Here is a 21318-nt window from a genome sequence, read left to right on the forward strand (position 1 = left end):
TGAAACCAGCAATGTCTTTATTTAAAAAGAGAAACCTAACACAAAACAAACCCTCTCATCAGTTGGACACAAGGCACAGCAGAAAAGTTAGGTGTCAAACCTACAGTAAGTTTAGAGAAACCAACTGTTAAGAAAATGTGCAACTGAACAGTGAGAACCAGCACCTTAAAGGATCCAACTGACAGTCATGTAAGATTAACAGTTCTTTTTGGTTTAAACGCCACATCAACATTAATGACCTCCATTTCTAGTAGTTGAAGTACAATTGACCGGTCTCAAATTGTAGTCTGATTGGACAGCATCCACTTGACTTCACACTTGGTAGGCCCGTATGTCCCTAAATATACACCTAAACACACAAATCAAGTAGAATTTTAAACATTATTTACATCAGGAACTAATTCAGTCTGACTGTAATTGAGCACTCCTAGACTCTTAGATATCAATATATACAGTCACTCTCTTTGGATTGTACAAGGATCCAATTCATTTAGTGAAATTCTTATTTTGTATTTATTTAGTTTCTTCCCAAGTTATCGTGGTGAATAAAATGGCGATTTTCTTTAAACAGGTTTTCTCTTATCCTCATGAATTCCAAGTTAATATATGCATGGAAAGCAAAACACGAGGGTTGTAAATATGTTTTATTTGGATAAAGAAACTTGGGCGAGACTTAAGAACGGAGGATGCTATTTAATTACATTATCAAGAGCATATATACACACACGACTAAGAGATGTAGAACATACATGCTTTATAATCTAATCTTAAAAGGTGGTTCTGCGAAATAGAAAGTCAATATTTGTACTACTGGGTTGTATCCTGCCAGCAGGACATGGATATTGTGTTGACATTTGATTTCTTACACTTCGCTCAATCTGTTAGTGCTATTCAGGTCTCTCTCTTTCTTTGTTTTTTGCAGACATTGACTAGCTTGAATTATTTAGGGTGATATTTTAACATGCCTATCTTTGCCATCCCCAAAAATATGTATTGTCTCATACTTGGATTTTAGTTGCCTTTATTATTTTTTAAATGCCCTCTTGACTTGTGTGAGACGTATTAAGCCAACTCTTAATTGTTACTTGACTTGCAATTACAAAAGTGTCCAGCTAATTTAAAGTATTTTTAATACAAATTTAAATATTTCCATGAGAACAGTATTCTGGGAGGTTTTTTATATGAAGATACTTCCCCCCCATTGTTACTGATTGATATTCATGCATCTTAAAAACAATCTACCGAAACACTCTGAAGGCCAGATAAGAAAACACTGCCTTTATTTAAAACTGACATGCACAAAATAGATTTATTTTAAATCTAGGTTTTCTAAATAGTATTTCTCTTTTTTTAATACATAACAAATTTATATAATTGATAGTGCTCTAAAATCTATATACAGACAAACATGTTTTTCTCTTGAGAAATGATATTTAAACTTTGTATCTATTGCCTAGGTCTCATAAGCTATATTTCTTAGTGTCGCCCCATGACTGTGTGGCATCAGTAGTGTTGCAATTTATGTATGATAATGTATCAATACATATCAGTTCACAAAACTCCAAAATACATAAATACATTCAAAATAATACTAAACAGGGAGCTGGCATTGCCGTTTCTGAACTCTGAATACATAATGTGTGTGTGAGTTTCAAACAAACATGGGGGATCATCATGTTATTATTCACTCTGTACTGTGTGTATATGTGCCTCAGGTTGTGTGATAGCATGTTATACAGAGAGCAGAATGTAGAAATGTAGAAAATCTTGCTTGTGTTACTTTTACACTTCACAAATATATAAAATAGTTTATTAGCTCAGCAATTAGTGCTCAAAAACACACCTCTGTTCTCCAGCTGTTGTGCTACTCTCCTTCTTTAAAGTCTTTAAATTATATTTCTATTTGCATGAACCTTCTGTTTAGTGCAAAAGTGCCACCATTAAAACTTCTGTTGTTTTAGCTACATTCTTTTCTCTCAGCAATTAATATATCACACCCATCTGACACTATACAAATACTATGAGAAACCTGTTTTTTTTTTCCCTTTTCTACAAATTTCTATCATGAAAGAAGTCATTACGTTCACTAGTTGTCAAACCAAGTCCCTTCCCATGCTGGAGTAACTGAATACTTTTGTGAGCACGGTGCGTATGTGTCTATTCTGGGAAAATCACACTGTACATTCTGCTGCTTATAGCTCCTAAATCATAACACATATGTCAACAAAATGAAGTGTACATACACACAGGGACACCAAACACATTTGCAGAATTTGCATGTTTTGCCACCAGAGGTTGCCACTTCATTCAACGATATAAAAAAAAAAAAAAAAAAAACACAGGTGGTATGCTATCTCGGCAAGTTATAAGCAATCAGTCACTTACCCTGCCTATAAACAGACACTAACACTTGATATAATGTGATGTAATTCCATAGTACAGAGGGAAATGACTACAATATGTATGTCACACACACACACGCACACACATATGTACACCCACAGTCACCATGTGCTGTTCTCCCGCTGTGTTATCGCCAGGGTGGTCTGGGCGCAGTGAGGGCGTCATTAGGACTCCTTGGAGAAGCTCTAGTCTTCGTCGCTGATGTGGCCCTTCTCCTCGCTCAGGCCGCTCTCGTCGATGTTCTCCAGGGAGTCGGCGCGCTGCAGGCACAGGTCGGCCAGGCTGATGCAGGGGAGCGTGTTCTGCTCGGGGAACATCCACGGCTTCAGATTGGGGTTGTGTTTCCGCTTCCACTCGGGGTATTTCTGGCTCGCCTTGTAAATCTTCTTCATGGCCTGCCAATGAGAAAGCACCCATGATGCTGCTTCCCAGGTTAATAGTGCGTGGTAGTCTCACTAATTTGTCAATAATACTTTTCCTTTGTACATATATATTTACCAGTTCTGTTTTGCTACAAAATATATTGAGTCGAAAAGGGAATCGAGAAACCAGTCCAAAGTGTAAAAGTAATGTCCTAAATAAATCAAGAGGTGACACATGCAGAAACATCTACTGTACACTGAAATAAACTATGAGAAAGATGCTCCACAATACATTTCAAAAGGGTGGCGACTTTAGTAGTGCGTTTTCATATAATAAATCCCTTTAACAAACAGGATTGTGTGGTCATTTGCATTGGAAAGAAAACAATCTGATGTTCTACCACTTGATGGCAGCACAAGATAGCGATTTATTAACAGCTTCTACAAAAAGGATTTTGCTATCACAGATGAGTTTTAAGAGGTAATGAGCTTTCATGAAGTCAAAGTAAATATATAAAGTAATTGACAACTTTCAAACCATTATTATGATTATTCGTTATTAATATTATTATTATCCTAGAGGATTGTTTTTAATTTGTTTAAGTAGAGTATTTGCAATATAAACCACATTTTGTAAGGAGTAGGCATAAACTCAAAAATAAACAACTCAAAATGAAGAGTGTAAGGATGAAGACTTATTATGTAGTCATCCTAAACACAACTTTGTGTTGTAAACAACCTAAGGATATGTCTTTCTTCCAAGTTAAGCTATGGGCTATTAAAATAAAGGCTAAAATAAAAATCAGTTGCATTTTGGAACTGCAATTTTATAACAGCAATAAAAAAAGATAGATGCATAAAGCTCCCACAGTAGAAAATGAAGAAAATAATACGGGTAATTGCTCCTGAGAAATTCAGCTTTAAATCCCAAGCAGATACTGCTGTGTATCTGGAATTAGACGCTGCAAACAAGCAGTGGAATTCCATGAACCCACGCACTTTAGGTGAGATGAGAGACATGAAGCATAAAATATATCATAAATAAATTAAAGTTACCTTCGGCGCAACAAACTGAGAGACCTTATTCACCACCCACTTGGGCAAAGAACCTGTAATAAAAATAAGAGCGTTTAGACCACAAATCACTCCAACCATCCTGAGAAAACTGGCTCAGGTCCACAAACTTTATTACAGGGTGCAAAATAAAATAAAAAGTCAGCATAACACAGGTTTCCAAATCCAGTGTTCAAGGGCCACAGTTTTGGAGGGATAAGGTTTCAGTAAGTTAAGTGAATAGATTATTTGCTCATTTGGCATGATTTCTAGGTCTGAATCAATCGCATATTTATAAAATACAATTTTAAAGCTAGGGCAAATCGATGTTACGATGGTATAAAATAAAAACATTTAAACATATACAAGATTATACAACATTTTTGTGTCTGTTTTTCTTTGGATTATCGTCAAGGTTATGTCTAACATTCTTCATCAAAATCTCAAAGGTGTCCAATAAGGGTTTTCACAATACAAGAAAAATCCCAGATATTAATTATTGAATTGAAAGCTTATTGCTCTTTGGCAAAACTCCTACAAAAATGAAATATACATTGCTTTTTTTCCTTCTTCTTGTGGTTACGATACTGAAGCACAGACTAACCACAGACCGTGATGGAGCATTATAATTCACAGGGGTATAGTGGCACAATGAAGGATTGAAAGGAGTACGACAATAAAAAATGTTTACAGCTGAACTTGCTTTCATTTATTCAAGTTAACGCATCACATCAACTTGTCTTTGTCCATTTTATATCCATAAATAAAAAGGGCCATTAATAAACCTTATCAAATAATGTTATTTGCCCCACATATCTTAGTTAGTCTTGTTGTGCATTTCAAAAGGCCAGACACAGCTTTGAGAAAGTATGCATTCATATAGGAGAAACAAAGTATAATTTATTGACACCGAATAAAATCCTCACCTTTTGGATCGACCTGTGTTAGATAGTAAAGGGTGCAGCAGCTGACCCCATTGGACTGGATCAGGTATCCTGTTTGCAGTGACACAGCCCTCACATAGTCCTTCTTTGGAGGATATTGCTAGGGAAATATTGAATCACATTTGTTTCAACACCAGTCATTTCAAATGTTCAGATAAACCAACAATGCAGAGGAAATGTAATATTTGGCAAAGTCTAGTTGGTGGCCGTGGTGCAAACTATGTTAAAAGCCCAAATGCAAGTGTGTTAACACAGCCAAAATAAACATTAATAATAATAATGCAGCCATTTTAAAAAGCATCAAGAAAGCATAATTAAAGTAGTATTCCATAGGCTTTTTTGTGCAATCATTATTTTGACCAAGGGATTATTTCTGTTAGGATTTATGGCAGAATGAACTGTGAAGAAAGAGTCAGATGGTAGCAATTTCCATAGCATGGGTAACAGACGGGAAAATAATACATTTCCCATTCTTATTATTTCCCCCTGCTTGGAGAGCATTACAGTAGAGTAGTGCAAAGCAAAACGCATCAACTTTTCACATGACAACACAGATATATCAACAGCAATAGCTACACATAGATAAAAGTGCTGCAAGAGGCAACACGCACATCTTACGAGCTATGATTACCGTACTTCAATGGCTTAAGTAGTCCCACTTGTATAATAAATTGTCTAAGCCAGTCAGGCAGCATTTTTGGTGCTATAAAAAATGGCTTTCATATCCCTCCAATTTGGAACCGTAATTGGTTTTATAGAATTTATTATTGTGATAGTAAGGCCCTCTACAATAGTCTTATAGATATAAGTTATCCCTCAAATGACTGTGAACACTTACTGGACACTGCTATCAATTATCAATTATACCTGTTACATATCTCTTAAGCCCAGATAGGGACTTAGTTATGTGCAATATATGTCTGTTAATATATAGGTATAAACCACACATGATGACCTACAATTACTTTACACAGAATATATATTTTAGAACAACTTACTGGGTGCTTAACCGAGTAGTTAATGATCAAATAGTCGCTGCCAAGAGGAAGCCAGGATCGCAGTGTGATGAAATCTCTGTTCTTTAGAGGGCTGGGGCATTTCCCTGTAATAACACAAACAATATTAGTGCCTGTGCATTTCCAACTGTGTTTTCTTTCAACATCTGCGGTTCAATTTCCATGTGAAGTCATGCTGAGGACTGTTTTGGGAGGCTGAAGGCAAGAATGGCAGAAAAGAAACACAACTATGGTAGAGATGCGATTGATCACCAACAAAATCAAGCCCTAAAGTAGAAGTAAGGGGTCAGAAAAGCATATGCGTCTTCAAAATACAGTAATTACACTGGTGCAATCATGCGTTTATGCATGTTTTGTTTCTATGATTTGTTACCGACAACATCCCCCAACAGGGAACAGCTATTTTACAAACTACCCCATGGCTGGAAATCTTCTCATCCAAAGGAACATGTGCTTTTAAAAAAATCTATCTCACTTTAAACTTCAACTCCAAAATGACTTTCAGTTCTGGGAATAGAAAGCACATGCAGTTTGCCGACTGAAACACTACAGAGACAGGCCACCATGCCAAGAAAGCCAAGTGGCACAGCTGCTGCTGAACGCTCTGTGTACAAAAAGGGTTAGCTTTACAGGAGCACCAAGGTTTCTGTTTAAAGACCAAATAATTTATGTGATACACACTACAAAAAGAGCTTTAATTGAAAAATAGAATTGAATACATTCAAGTGTTGCATCTCAGAAGGGTAATCATTCTGTAAACTCATGCACCATCAGTCTTAATGTCCTCTAAAGCCTTGCCATTCCGCTGGCTCAGATGATTATCTTGGAGTGGTGTTCACGAAGACAGCAGCTGCACTAAATTAGCTGCTATTGATTCCTGCAGTGCTTGAGAACGGCACAGAATTATGCCCTGTTGACATGAATACCTTATAGCACTGCCACATCCGCTGTAAACCTCCAAACTGAGCTACCAGCTGAACAGGACTGTATCATCTGCCCCTGCCCTTACATGAACGTGTGTATACGAGTATGTATTTGTTTGTGTCAAGCCTTTCTGATTGAAACACAGCTAAATCAAATCAAATTGTTCCAGACCAGGCAGGTAGTCTCTTGATAAGATAATGATGAGTCTCCAAGCCCCTTTGACCATTACATTTATCCGTGAAGGGAGCTAATTTATATGGATGAGTATGAGCCAGAGAGAGAGAGAGAGAGAGAGGGAGAGAGTGAGTGAGTGAGTGTGAGAGAGAGAGAGAAGAGAGAGAGAGATTAACTTTATGACTGATATTTGTATGTGTATGGGCAGGGGACTAGCTGGCTTAATAGTCTGTGAAATTATACGATAACTAATGTATTACACAGATACAATTTATACTATATATGGGGTGAAATAAAATAATGAATGCAAATACACTGTCAATTATGTTTGTCAGAGGGTTCCCTATCTGTCGCTGCAAACGGATGCTTTTACAAGTGAAGCGCCAGCTGATATTTGAGAAAGTGTGATACTACATCTCACGCTTCGGACTTGCAACACGAAAACGTCACTCACAGGAGTAATAACCAACATCGGCGTTTACAGTCAACCTCCCGATGTCAAACGTCTCAATCATGTTTGTGTCCCACTTCTTGCGGTAGCTGGTGTCGTGGAGGACGTCGTACAGAGTTTCTGCTGTGACATCCTTACAGACTATTCTCATCTGAAAGATTAAAAAAAAAAAAAAAGACCTACCATGAAGCACAAATTAACCGAGTTTGAAAATAAACATGTCTTTGATTAGAATCATTACATTTTATGAGTTTGAGGAAGTACAGCTGGGATATTTACCCACCATTACAAGACATTATCTTTAGCTTACTGTCAATTAAACACATTGCACTACACAGTGGCCCATATTCATCAAACTTGAATATCATGTTAAATGTTACATCCCTTTTTTTAAATATGCAAAACAATTTAATGGATAATTGTAGCATAATAACTTCAAGTGGGATCTCTTTTTCATTAGTATCACCATTAGTTCCACCTTTTTCCAGATATTTACAAACACTGGCATTAATAATCTCACTGTCGGGAAGTCTGACTTTTTAACAGGCAGTTTAAAATCCCCTACTTTACACGTGCAATGGATCAAAGAGGTTGTGTAACGTATACTTCTAGTAAAGAAACTGATTCCAGCGAGTGATTGAAAAGGCCTACCCAATGTTTCTGGCATACTTTAAGAAACTGCACGTCCAACCACAGCTCAGTCAGCACTTAAGCTTTCCTTGCTTATCTCATCCTTCCTTGCTTTCTCACTTCCTTCTCCTTTTCTCAGCACAGTTTTAAATGTTTTAATTCGTGATTTGCCTTTCTTTGAATACTTTTTTGTTCTGTTCAGATTCAAAACATTAGAACGTATACATGTAACATCTATTCTGTGTTTTGTTATGATATAGCAGATTATTATTTTAGCAGTGGAGAAATTGAAACGCATCTGTGCTTTATTCGGAGCGAAACGAAAGTAAGACAAAGTAGACACAAGTTTTTTCTTTCTTTCTTGTCCGATTAGGTAAGAGTTCCACACAATGGAGCTGGGCAGGCAAGTAATCACCTGCTGTAAATTTGGTATACCATCCAAGATGAAGTGACTGTTCAGGTTTCCATGCTCTGTGAACCATTATCTCCTTGAATTGTCCTCATTAATTAGGGCTGTGAAACCTGGGATGCCATCCAGACCGGAGCTGATATTTCACACTGCCCGACTTGAATGAGAAGATCACAGTGGAGGTAGAGTCAAGGTCCACTGAACCTGGACGTCTGCCTCTATATATCATTCACAGTAATAACTTTACCACATTCGGCAGCTCAGAGAGGCTTAGCAGAATTAACTACTGGCTTAAACTGGCCTAAAATGATGATTACAGTGCATGATATGGCTGGTTATCTGTTTGATTTGCAACTAAAGGACAACGTCCACTGCTTTTGAAGTAACCCAGCTCGGAAGAATATACCTCTGTCTGGATAATATATACATACATACATAAATACATACGTTAAAATTATATATATAACACAAGACTGGAAGATTAATCTCCATCTTAAATCTCAAAGCCTGGTGTGTTTTCAGACATTAGAATATAAGTTAAAAAGTTAAATTTAGACCTGATGTTGGTAATTTCTTCTGTAATGTGAACATAATCATTTTGAGACTGTTTGAAGCACGTTCCCTTAATGGAATCAATTATGATTCCATCTTCAGCAAGCAAATTCAAATTCAAAGAACATCTAGGTCTTCAAATGAAGAAATGATATTAACTATATTCAATGTCAGGATTCACATTCAAAAGAGTTTATATAATTCACAAGCTCCTGTGTTTAAAGCCTAACACGCAGGTTCCTACAAGGATGGTTTTATACGTCTTTACGTGTTGCTATAGCGAATAAGATGTATAGCAGATCATTCCAGTCATAAGTAACCCCACCTAATGGGGGATGTCAAAAGCCAGAATTTAAGCATTTTCAGGATTTCTGGATGTGTTGTGTCATAACTTCCAGGAAAGCGGAAAACACTACAAATTCACTGGATTTGTCTTCCCCGTGGCAACTTATATTATCAAGTAAATTCCTAGATCTTACAGCAACATGTAAAGACGCATACTAGTATATAATCTCATAATTTCCAGATTAAACTTTATATCACTTCCTGAAACAAGAAAATCCAGAGTTTGGAAACTGAACCTTAATGCATTTTTAAAACGATCTTTTCCTTTCACTCAGCGTTTGCTTGTACCTTCCAAGATGTCTTAAGCTATTAGAAAAACGTGTTTTTCATCCTCATTTATTGGGGGGACACATCCCTTGCGAATTGGTCTCGGACTGCATTTTTCATAAATATAACAGAAACAAGCAAGGAAATGTAAATAAAACATGAGGGTTTAAATACGGGGTGCCCTTTTTCACAGTGTTCTTAGTCTTTTCCAATACAAAACCCCCTTCTCTCTAAATGCCATACCTGAATACCAATTACTTCCCTTGCAACCTTCAGTTAGGCTTTAAAATGCCAACCAGCCACTTCAAATCTCACAGCCTGAGATACATTTTGATCTCAGTCAGAAAAAGCCCTCCTTTGCCTTAACCTATTCCATTAATTAATAGGCAGCGGTTCTGAATTCCGCTTTCAGAGTGTAGTAATAAGTGAAAATCCCAGCTGTGATTTGCTCTTCAACAGGTTCTTGGTGGCATTATTATTGTTTCTCGATTACTTTGGTTTCCTTTATTTCACTGCTTGACCTCTAACACTGCAGTGTAGTGGCCATGTATATTTCATTCCTCTACAGTACCAAATAAGACTGCCACGAATTACAGGTATTTTGCTTGGGAATCAGACAAAACAAACAAACAAATTAACTATAAAGAATGGGCCTGGAGATGAAAGCTGCATACAACATAATAAGAAGATTGCCATTGCCTAAGTTTAAGTTTTATATCACTGGAGAACAAGACAGGAAAATACAGTTGACACAATATGCTCCTTAATTTCCGTGTGTTAACAGAATTGGGTCCTGGCAGGGTTTTAAAAACAAATTATCCAAGCACAAGTTTCCTTTCGATATGTTAAAGAAAACAAAAAACAATCAAGCAGAAAGACCATTATTGGCTAAATTTCATTAAAAATTAACCAAAAGTCAAACAATAAAGCCCCTAAAGAATCTAAACATGTTTTAGGTCTAATTTGAAAAGAGCACATTAAAATTGCTTGAGGGTATGCAATGAGTAAGGCATTGTCTTCCTTTACAAGTTTTACTGTTTTAATTAAGGTGTCAAGTGAGAAAAAAATGATAATTAAATAATTAAACCTACAGAATGTGACTTCATGACGAAGCTTAATCATTGGCTTTGTTTACTTAGGAGAATACATTTAGGGCCTTATACAGTAGGTGTAATAAAAATATGTTATTTTATAAGTCCCACAGCATCCTACATTTTCAAAATGATGTTCATTAGCACATTTACAGAAAATAATTTCAGCTCCTCGTGGTGTCATAACATTCTGTTCAAACCTTCAACTTTGTTATGACTCATGTTGTAATATTTTCTTTTAATGTGTTAAATATTATGAAGCAGGGAATGCAATACCTACTTATTAACAATTAAAAAAGTAAATAAGGTATCTGTATGAACTGGATGTTTCCTCAATGGGATTTTGGGTTTATTTGATAATGAATTAAACACAGCAAGACCCAAGAAAAGGGCGCATACAATATTGTCCGGAATCCTATATTTTGCTCCGTACAAGTGCTGTAACTTCTTCACCTAGAGGATATCTAATCCACAGGAGTCTGCAAGTTCAGTGCTTGGTGACGCCGTGCCCTGGGCCCGTTATTATACACAGCGGTAATCGGGCCTGAGTGCTGGACGCCTCCTGCAGACTTTAAGACCTGCACTTGAAAACAATGCCTTCAGTGTTGGTCATAATTAGGGCTGACGCTTTTTATTATGCATGGGCATGAAGGACAATTATAGCAGAAGGATGGCAACGAAGGAGATAAATCATTGTGTGGAGAGTGTCATGTGGTGTATAGTTCCATCAATGGTGGGCATTGTGTCTCTGAAGAACAAAGTACTGGGAGTTATTCATATATATCCATTTTTGTTCGCATCAAGAAAAACATAATAATAGTTACTACGCAAATTTCACCACAGATAATTATACAATCACTAGAGGAAAATGGGTGTTGGTGACTCTTGGAGAAGGAATGAAAGATAAATGAAACAATAATTCATTTTAGAGATGAAACTAGAATTCCATTTTGGCTTGGGGTATTGTCTGCGTTCCCCAGAACATCTAGACATCTGTTGCATTCGGGGTTGCGTTTGTCTGGGGTTGGGAGGTTGTGGAAAGGCTGTAGGGTGTGGGCAAGCGATGACGTTTTGGCTGTTATTAGGGCTAATAATGGGATATGTTTAAGAAGATGAATATCATTTGAAGTGTATGTGTGATGAAAAAACAATGACAAGAGAGAGATATTGTCGATTTTGGGGTTTTGAGCTGATCATTGGTTTAGAATGGAAGAACGTTAACAAAAACAGGTGCAATTTAACTTTAATAAGCAATCCCAGGTTGCACTTTCTGTATCCAACCCCCGCTACAGCCCAGAGACGTTGCAACCTGCAGAAAGACACCAAATGCTTCACAGAGCAAATGCATTTTTCATTTCAATTTCCTTAAGGTCTCTCTTCCATTCCGATGGCACGGGTGATGTCAAGACCGAATTCTAAAGGTATTACAGATGCCACGCGATCAGTTACCATTGTAGGTAATGATGCATACTCTCCGTGTAACTCAATCTCTTCCTAGCCTCTAGCTCTGGTTTCATTATTCATGAGCTCCCCTCAGCTCCCCCTTTCCACTCGGCTTCTTGGAATAATTCTGTCAGGCTGCCATGTGAATGTGAATGGGATGTCGTCAGTCCTCCTCTGAACACTGTTAATTATTCATGTTGAGATGCAGAGGGGTGGCAAAGGGAGGCTGATTAATTATGAAGGGAGATCTATTAGCTCTTTTTGTTTGGAAGTCCAAATTCTTGTCTTATTAACCCCCTCACCCCTCCTTGCTTGGTGCCCCCACCTGCAACTACCCAGGAGGTCAGTGGGAGGTCTCTTCCCAACGCTTTGATTCTTTGTCTTACAGAGGAGCTCAGGTTTCAGCAGTGACACTGTTTTTACCTTTGTTTTGCATTTTTCAGATATGTCATGTTTGCTATATTCAGCTTGAAAGAGAGTATCTTCTTTTTCTGACACCACTAGGATAGCAGATTTGACACTTGATACGTTTAAGTTATAGGAATATGATACCAATACAGTGTGCTTTGAGAAATACTTGAAAACATAAATACATCCAAAGATATGACATAGCATATATTTATATGTTTATATATGGGAAGATTAAATAATACATTTTGCAACAATGATATGGGAAAGGGAAGCTATAGATCGAAGCAAGTGGAAACATCTTGAGGAGGCCTTCATCCAGCAGTGGATGGATATAGACTGATGATGATGAAAATTATATATATCAGGGATAGATCTGTTTACAAGTGATAGAACTAAGTGACATTGTATTGATGTTATATAAATGACAAAAATATAATGTGCCTTGTTAGTATGTGTTTAGATGCTGTGCAAGATATTTTGTTTTATTGTAAGTGCTAAATGTTGTCAGAGCACTGGACAATCTGATAAACATCCAGTCAGTCAAACAGTCAGGCTTTTGCATGAGGGAAAGTAGTGAAAGGGTTAAGTGTTTCAATCCGAGGGGTTAGCAAAAAGCAATGAGAACAATGTGCATAAATGTACAGCCTATAAGAAACTGCTCCCATGTAATTGTAAAAAAAAAAAAAAAAAGATTCTTGGTGAAATCTCTTCGGATCATATTTAATTTCCACTCACGTATGTTATTACAATAAAAGCTAACTATTGTTATGTAAAAACAAATTGTAACAAAATTAATGCAGCTGGTTCATAAAAAAATAATGAAATTACAGAGCAGGAAAACTGTAGTCCTCTGCACTGCGTCAAAAAAAGGACAAAGTTAGCAGCTTTTTCATTAGTTCTAGATCTGAGCTGTACAAAGCAGAAGAAAAGACCCAGAACAACAGTGAGCACTGAGGGCAGGACAAGCAGAAATTCAGCAGTGAGACTTATTTAGCTCAAACCAGATTCAAACCGTCTGCAAACTCAGCTGCTGGGTTTTATTACAATGCAATTCAGCATCTTTATTACAGCAAAATGACAGGTTCAGTGAGAAAAGAGGAGGCCAAGCCTGTCAAAAACAGTAATACACCATCTGTTAACTGGCCTAGCACTCACCAAATAAACTGTACCCAGGCTGCCCATTACACATCCTGTTGATCTGCATGTGCATAAGAACACTTTTACTGACGGTACATTTCCATGAATCTGGAGACCCACTGGCAACCAGTTAGAAAACACACAACCTGCAAAGTTACACAAAGAATATGTCAACAAAGTGTTGTTGCTTTATTATTGTATTTATTTTTCTATATACAATGCATGAGAAATAGAAGAGAACAGAATCTACATCTACAAATTCTATTATAGGTAATTAAACTAACAAATATTTATGTGGATGCAGCTTATTTTCTATCTACCGATATATCACAGATTTGTTTGGCGTATTCCCCAAAGAATGTCAATGTGTCTTGGGTATTTTACGTTGCCTAATATAGATTTGCTTTTGCACAAAGTTTTGTAAAACATTTTTCTCGCTTCCATTTTTGATGTAGGCCTCAGAAGTGAGTGCTGCGTTTAATTTATTCTGGCAATTATCACTGCTCTGCAGCTCTCGGTACCTCTGACATTCATAAAGTTGAAATGGACTGGAGGAAAATACCGCCTTCACTTATTGCAGCCTCATAAATTTCACCTTTCACAGCAACTTTATAACACGCTCATGCCAGCGTAAATTCAACTGTTATAACTATTCACTCCATTAATCACCCTGGGAAAGAATGGAATTCACAGTGGAAGCAGAAAATGTGTTTTTTTTTTGCTGTAATTAATTAATTAATTTACATTTCATGCCATATTTTACATTTTCATTAACCGTCACACCATGTTATTCTCATGTGACAAGATCCATGTTAGGCAATAACCTTTATTGCTCGCAGGGAGACCATGGCTTCTGCTCAAAAGCCCCAAAAAAACAACCCACATACAGCAGACACATCAATCCAGTGCTGCAAAGGTAGACGAAGACTGATTAAGAGAGTACTTTCATCAGGGGTAACATAGGAACCCACAAAATCCATAAAACACCCTTGACAGAGCAAAGGCACCAAACCTTTTTTATCACCACGATAGTATAGCATTTGACATTCACTTTATTTATAATCACAACCCCGGAGTAATGAATGCATGAATGTATCGCAAATCATGAAAAGGCTGGAGTTGCAACCAGTTCAGTTTACAGGTGCCGCCAAGATCTAAGGTAGGCCCAAGAGACCGCAGTAAGGAGTAGAATTTTATCTTGGGGGATGCGGTAGGATGAGGGATAAGGTGTAAACTCTGCTTTTGTGGTTTGTGACGTCACAGGGCCCTTGTGATGAAGTAATGGCCCTGTTACACAAAGCTCAGCAGACTCCAGTTGGCTGCTTAATTCAAATCAATGTACACCCAAGCTGTGTCTTACATTAACGTGGATATCGTTTTTGTAGGTGTTACTATAATATATTAACATGCACACCACACGGCTGTGCTATAAATTATTGTCCAAGCAGAAATGCACTTGTTTATTGCCGTAATTAATGTTGTGTGTGTTTCGGCACAATAATAACGGACTAACTAATGACTAAAGGTGTTGCAGTGTAATTCGTTTTCTTGTCTTAATTATAGATCTTTTTCAAAGCTCAGCAACTTGCTGGCATTATGTTCCCTAATAGTGTCTCCATAGTGAGAAGGCCAGGCCATTACCTTCATTACACAAGTAAGGCTGTTAACAAAATATCAACCATTTGTTTCAGTATACCTATATGCTGTACTCAATGTTGATTATATTGCAAGAAATTGATCTGGGAATTGTTCAGGACAAGTATATTCATCCACACAAACAACAGGGCCTACACTGACATGAAACCATAGATCATATCATAGATCTATAGCACAGCCTGAGTCACAATATATGAATTCCATACGGGAGACCAATGTGAGTGGATTATAAAAAGACTTGTTTAAAAAGCCTTATTTTATATACATTACACGCTCTTCTTAAAATACTGTTGTCTGTGCTGGGTTTGTGCACAATGCCACCCAGTTTAATGTATTAGAAGGACAGCAATAGCCCCAATAAAACCAGGCCTTGATTTTAACACAATACACTATGAGCGGATCTGTTCACGAAGAGACAAACCTCTCTTGACACCCCCCTGTAATTAGCTTCATGTAATGGAACTGTCTTAACACACTGTGGCACTTGTCCTTGATGAGATAAAAATAACTGAATTAAACAAAGCTGTAGTTTTTGCAAAGAACCTCCTCCACCCGCTGTGTTGCTCCCACGTTCCTGTTCTTTTTCTTTTCTACGCCATTCCATGAGTGAAGTATTTCCTAACGAAACTCATAATCAGGTTCAGCACACATGGCAATAAGGTTTATTTCTAACTGTATTTGTATCTGTATTAAATATTAAGTTGGAACAAACTTAATTACCACTCTGTACTATCGGAATTTCTTGAGGTACTGCAAATTGTTGAGTTTTTCACCACCATACTCTCCTTGCCCAATGAATCACATTCATAAAGGGCATTTTCATTTAACATGTCACTGAGTCTCATCCCAAACACGATGATCTACTATGTGAAGTCAAAGGTTACCTGTTTTGTATTGGCTTTCTGCTTCCATCCCAGTAACACAAGCTCCTGGTAACAAATTTACTTTGCACAAAACACGAAATTTGCTTGAGTCAGGAAGGCTGAGTTATTCACTCACAGACATTGACTTGTATGAAATTAAAGCCCGATATCCCCCAAGCCTTGAAATAGACTTTCCTTCCACCTGTTGTGTTCAATACTAAGGTGAAATATTAATCTTAATAGCTATTTTCCCCTACTGTTAAAGCAGAACCAGGGGAACGCAAGCTTAAATTCAACAATATTTAGTATAACCATCTTATAGAAATCGAATGTCACATCCACTTCAAATTTTACAATAAAATCCCCTTGGTGAAGTTTCATATCAGCCAGCTTGTGGGTTTTGACTGGCATAATGACAGAATCTGTGCCGAGCAGGAAAATAGAGCTACGAATGGCACTGTATGACACCTTGACAGCTTCTGTACCTGGGATACTACCAACTCTGTTTTGATGTTCGTCTGAAAGCTTTTTTTTTTTTATATGATTCTTCCTCTATTTAGTATCAGCACTTCATGTCCTGTTTTGCTGCAGAGACATAATGTGTACGTTTATCGCACCAGTTGTTTTTTTCTTCTTCCTGTGTACAGTACAGTTGAATGAAATGAAAGGCGGTCTGCATCTAATTTAAAGGAAGATACAGGATTTGCTTTTCATCATGGCTGTACCAGAAGTTAATCTCCTGATGGCCATTCGGGACTAAGAGACCCTGGGATAAGAAGCTATTGTGTTTATCCCTGGGGAGACAGGCTCAGCACGGCTACTGGCAGGATTAGTGTAAATGCTTCTGCAACAAATCACATTATCAGGGGTTCTCTTCAGCAACATTGTTTTCTTGTTGTTGTTTTTTGGTTATCTATCTCAGTAAAACTATATATCTGTCCAAATGGTTTCTACTTAATGCTATTAATTAATATCAATTAAATTTCCAAAGTGCGTATCCTAACTTGTCCTGTCTTGGTATATGACTGTACATGTAATGGAGACTTCCTGAATGGTCAAATCGTTATTATTCACACTGTTTTATAGCTGCGAATATCCAAGTTGGTCTAAGAACTGCTGCTGAAGGAAGATCGATATTTGTCACTGCTGTTCGTAACAGGATGTCTATGGAAAAAAGGGTTTATTGATTGGTGAAAGAGAAACTAGTATTTTCATTTAAAAGCATGTAATCATAGTTTGGCTGCAAATTATGTCTGACAAATGTGTTAGGCGTTGGGGAAAATAATAATAATAATAGTGATCTGCTGACCTTTACATGTAAATAAATTAACAACCTTTTTAAATGGAGTCACTTTACTTTTTCAATTCCACCCCCTCCATCCAGCTTTTATCTGTTCTTCAACTGCCCAAATATTCAATATTTTATCTTGCTTGTCTATCATACTGTATCTGTGTCTTGATTAACTGTGTCATCATCCCATGCTCCATGACTGATCCAGAAACAACACTGCCAAGCAGGGTCCTATGAGAATACTGGATTAGACTCTCAATGTAAGATGGCGAACTTTTAAGGATGTGTATTATTATGAGCATGAATGGCAGAATAATTAATTCATTAAGTTATATTACATTACAATTATAGTCACATGTAGTATTTAGTATATTTCCTTACAATCAGTTTACAAAATATAATGAAAATCATACATTCCAAATTATGGCTGCTGCACAGTTTATATCTTTCTCCTATCTTTCTCCCTGAATTGCTAATCATTTTAATACACAACAAATATTGTAAAAGCCTTTTAATAATACACAAACATATACCAATATACCAAATGCATAGTTATACTTACATTTTTACACTATTATAACTTTATGAGCTAATTTAACCATCTAAACTTCACAGTTAATTACTTGATTTAAATCGTGTCAGTTGAAATTGAGGATTTAAGGTGTACCTCAAAGTTGACTTAATTCTCTTCTAATGCTTTCAACCAGTTATTAGTCTGCGCAGTCTTGTTTTCTTCCAGGGTCTTTATTATTATTACATTCAGACAGTCACTAACTCCTCCCTTTATTTTAAATAATTAATAAGTAATTAAAACCCTGATTTAAATTAAATTAGTATCGCTAATGTATCGCTTCCTGCAGAGACAACGGTGACATCATATGGTCGACAACCAGTCAATCAAATAAAAACACAGGCCTACTGTGGTAAAAATATGATAACATGTATGGTGGTGTACTGTGCTAATGAAACATGGTAATTCATGTAAAGCTATTGTTATAGCTGTTGTATGATGCACAAAGACCACATCAAAGTCATAAGTATAGTGTGCAATTCTCACTGGCCATGGCTCCTCATTTTAATTAATACTACAGAGTCTCAATTAGCATTGCCAAAGCCCTGCAGAACACTTCACTTGTGTTATGCTTAGTTTAGTAGTATTTGAAACCTTGGCCGAGTGAGCCTTTGGGAACGGCAGTTGCATTGGAAAAATTCTGGTTATTTTCAATGAGTTCTCAGAGCAAAGGTTATCTTAGCCATCGAAGCATCTTAATAATGTAATTACGCCAATGTCATTTATTCAGACATTTTGGTCCATCAAGACTCACTACCCATGGCCTTCCTAGGCCCTCTTCGTATTTTTATAATTGTCCAATTAGAAAATCGTGCCAGTATTTCAAGTACAATATCACTCATGTTTTTATTTTATTTTTGTATATCCTTACTGGCTGTATAAACAGGGATACTTCAACAGCCAAAATGTGTAGTACATAACTGTCGTTTATGTTGCTACCTTCAAATTATCTAGAATTTCTCATTTTCAGCCACGTGATTTGCACTTAATTTCAATCAATTTCTCTGCCAAAATCACTTCTCGTTACATAATGGATCCTAATACTTCAAAGGTGGACTGCTCTTACTTTATCATCCTTTCAAGTGATTTGGTTAAAGACAAAATATAAACACAATCAATTCTTAACTGCCCAAATGTGCTAAAAATTAACAATATGACACTTTGAGTGTAGCCTCTGGTATGTATTTGTGCAATAAGAAATGTCTAGGTTACAAAAAGGTGAGGGAGACCGAGGGAAAAGAAGTCCCTTAACGACCTAAATCCAGCAAACTTTTTGGGTCATCCTAAAATCACCCAGCATGTAAGATGTAATTCTGATCACTTTAGCAGGTGTTTTTCTATATTCAATAAATTTGACACCTGACTACCCTTTGGCCTCCGTTACCAGATTCCCTTTAACTGAACCAGCCAATTGCTAAAATATGTACAAACTGACATATTTCTGCAGTCCTGAGAAATTGTGGATGAAGTATGACCTGTAGAACTAATTTAATTGCAGATCTCTAGGACCAAGGTTGGACACCCCTGGCATTCATTTCCAGCAACCCCACAGTGTTATGAAATAACACAACATAATGACACTGGCTATTTTAAACTAGGAAGGCAAATGAAATACACTGCTAACAAGAATGCTTTCTTAATAGTGTATGGGATCCAATTATATAAAACACCTGAAGACAAACTCTTGTAATAGCATCTGGTCATCTACATGAACAGCAACAGACAATTATAATGGCCATTCTCTTGAATACTTCCATGTCTGCAAGAAAAAGCCCAAACAAGAACAGCAACCTCAACAGTGCCCTCAAACATCACATTCCCCAGGAGCGTGATGGTTCAGACACAGGCCTTGTGTCATATACACATTAGTTTTATCCAGGGATTGATCAAACTAAAAACTGTGTCAACACACTAAGTGCTTGCAGACACATGATCCCAGAGAGAAACTGATCTTGTGGGCTACGCCTCTAATTTAATAAAAGCCATTACAGAGGCAGTGACCTGCCATCACTGGAAGCTGGCAAATCAATACTGCAGCGCAAAACACAAAGCATGGCATAAGTACAGAAGGGATGTGTGACTGTAGAAATATGTTGTGTACAGCTGGAGTCTGCATTATTTCTATATATGTAGAAATGAGACTAATCTTTTAAGTAATCCTCAATCATGACCTAAACACTGCCATGTATACTTGTCATTTGATGGATCACTTGTGGGGCAATCTGGAATGACAGATCCCTGCATATTAAGAGCAAAACAGACAAACAAACAAAAAAGGCAGCAAGTTGAATGCATCCATCCCCGTTGTATTTGATGGGATAATAACCTGCATGCAAGCTAGCAAACTTGTATAACTTACTGCAGAAGGACCTAACACTGCACTCTGGCAATGTGCAATGCTATTTTCACTGCAGTGCGTATTACAAGAGGGAAGCCCAATACTTGCCTTCAGTTTCTGCACGGCGTGGCTCTCCTCCCCGTCCCTGCACCACACCGTCACCCCCCCCTTGTTGTAGCGGGCGGTCCAGCCGTCCTGGTTCTCGCACTGCTCCTTGAAGGAAGAGAAGTCGGAATCATCCGGGATCTGGACCGGCATCTCGAAGCCCCGATCACAGGCGCCTGGGAGAGAGATCAGATGAAGCGCAGACAGTGTGAGGCAAACACAACGAGCTCTCCTCCTCCTCCTCCTCCTCTACTTTCTGTATCGGATCTCGCACAAACTCCCTCCGCGCTGGATCTCTGTGCTAACGCAGGTGTTGGGTTAATGGATGGGTTGAAGATAGTTTCCCAATGAGAGCACTTTTTTGGAAAATGCTGTATTTCGCGGGGGTCTGGATCGCCCCTGTCGTCCAGCCGGTGCCGCGGGTTCGCACCGATACCTCAGCATCAGCACCAGCACCGCCAGCGCTGTCCCGTCACTCGTCGCACGCCGGGGGCCGATATATAGATAAGGCTGTCAGTGATATCCCGGGCTTGCAGTGGGGCGGCTACTGGACCTCTCTCACAGTCAGACTGGCTGATCGGGGCGGATCGGGTGTCCTGGTGGCTCCGTTGAACTGGGTTTCCTTTCCTTGATGGTTATTGTGTTGTGTTGTGTGTAGTGGGAGATGGAATATCAGCCCGGCGGCTCGGGTTGCTCGGCGTGTCTTCAGACTCACTCTCTTTCTGTCATCCCGGCCGCCCGCCCCCAGTTTTTTTTTTTTCTCTCTCTCTCTCTTCTTCTAAGCTTGCATTTCGAGTCGTGACACTCACGCAGAGGAAGCCTAAAACACCCATTTCCATTGAGTTCAGCATTATACACTGAATTTGTTTCTGTTTCTGCAAT

The 21318-nt window shown here is 37.9% G+C and overlaps 1 protein-coding gene across 1 annotated transcript; it reads right to left on the bottom strand.

Annotated features, from left to right (window-relative positions):
• stard15 (StAR-related lipid transfer (START) domain containing 15) lies at positions 1–21108 on the bottom strand. Its single transcript, XM_066716660.1, has 6 exons — positions 20440–21108; positions 7331–7478; positions 5761–5864; positions 4745–4862; positions 3822–3874; positions 1–2798 (listed from the first exon to the last, which is right to left on the bottom strand). Exons 1-6 carry the CDS (start codon positions 20587–20589, stop codon positions 2589–2591), a joined length of 783 nt encoding a protein of 260 aa, XP_066572757.1. The 5' UTR covers positions 20590–21108; the 3' UTR covers positions 1–2588.
• Positions 21109–21318: the final 210 nt, after the last annotated feature.

This window comes from Amia ocellicauda, chromosome 11, assembly GCF_036373705.1.
Source record: "Amia ocellicauda isolate fAmiCal2 chromosome 11, fAmiCal2.hap1, whole genome shotgun sequence".
NCBI lineage: Eukaryota > Metazoa > Chordata > Actinopteri > Amiiformes > Amiidae > Amia > Amia ocellicauda.

Coding starts and splice junctions, on each gene's coding strand:
- stard15 (XM_066716660.1), bottom strand. CDS start 20,589: ATGCCGGTCCAGATCCCGGATGATTCCGACTTCTCTTCCTTCAAGGAG. Junction 5,865..7,330: donor CGATGTTGGTTATTACTCCT/GTGAGTGACGTT, acceptor GTGTTATTACAG/GGAAATGCCCCAGCCCTCTA. Junction 2,799..3,821: donor CTCAGTTTGTTGCGCCGAAG/GTAACTTTAATT, acceptor TCTCATTGGCAG/GCCATGAAGAAGATTTACAA.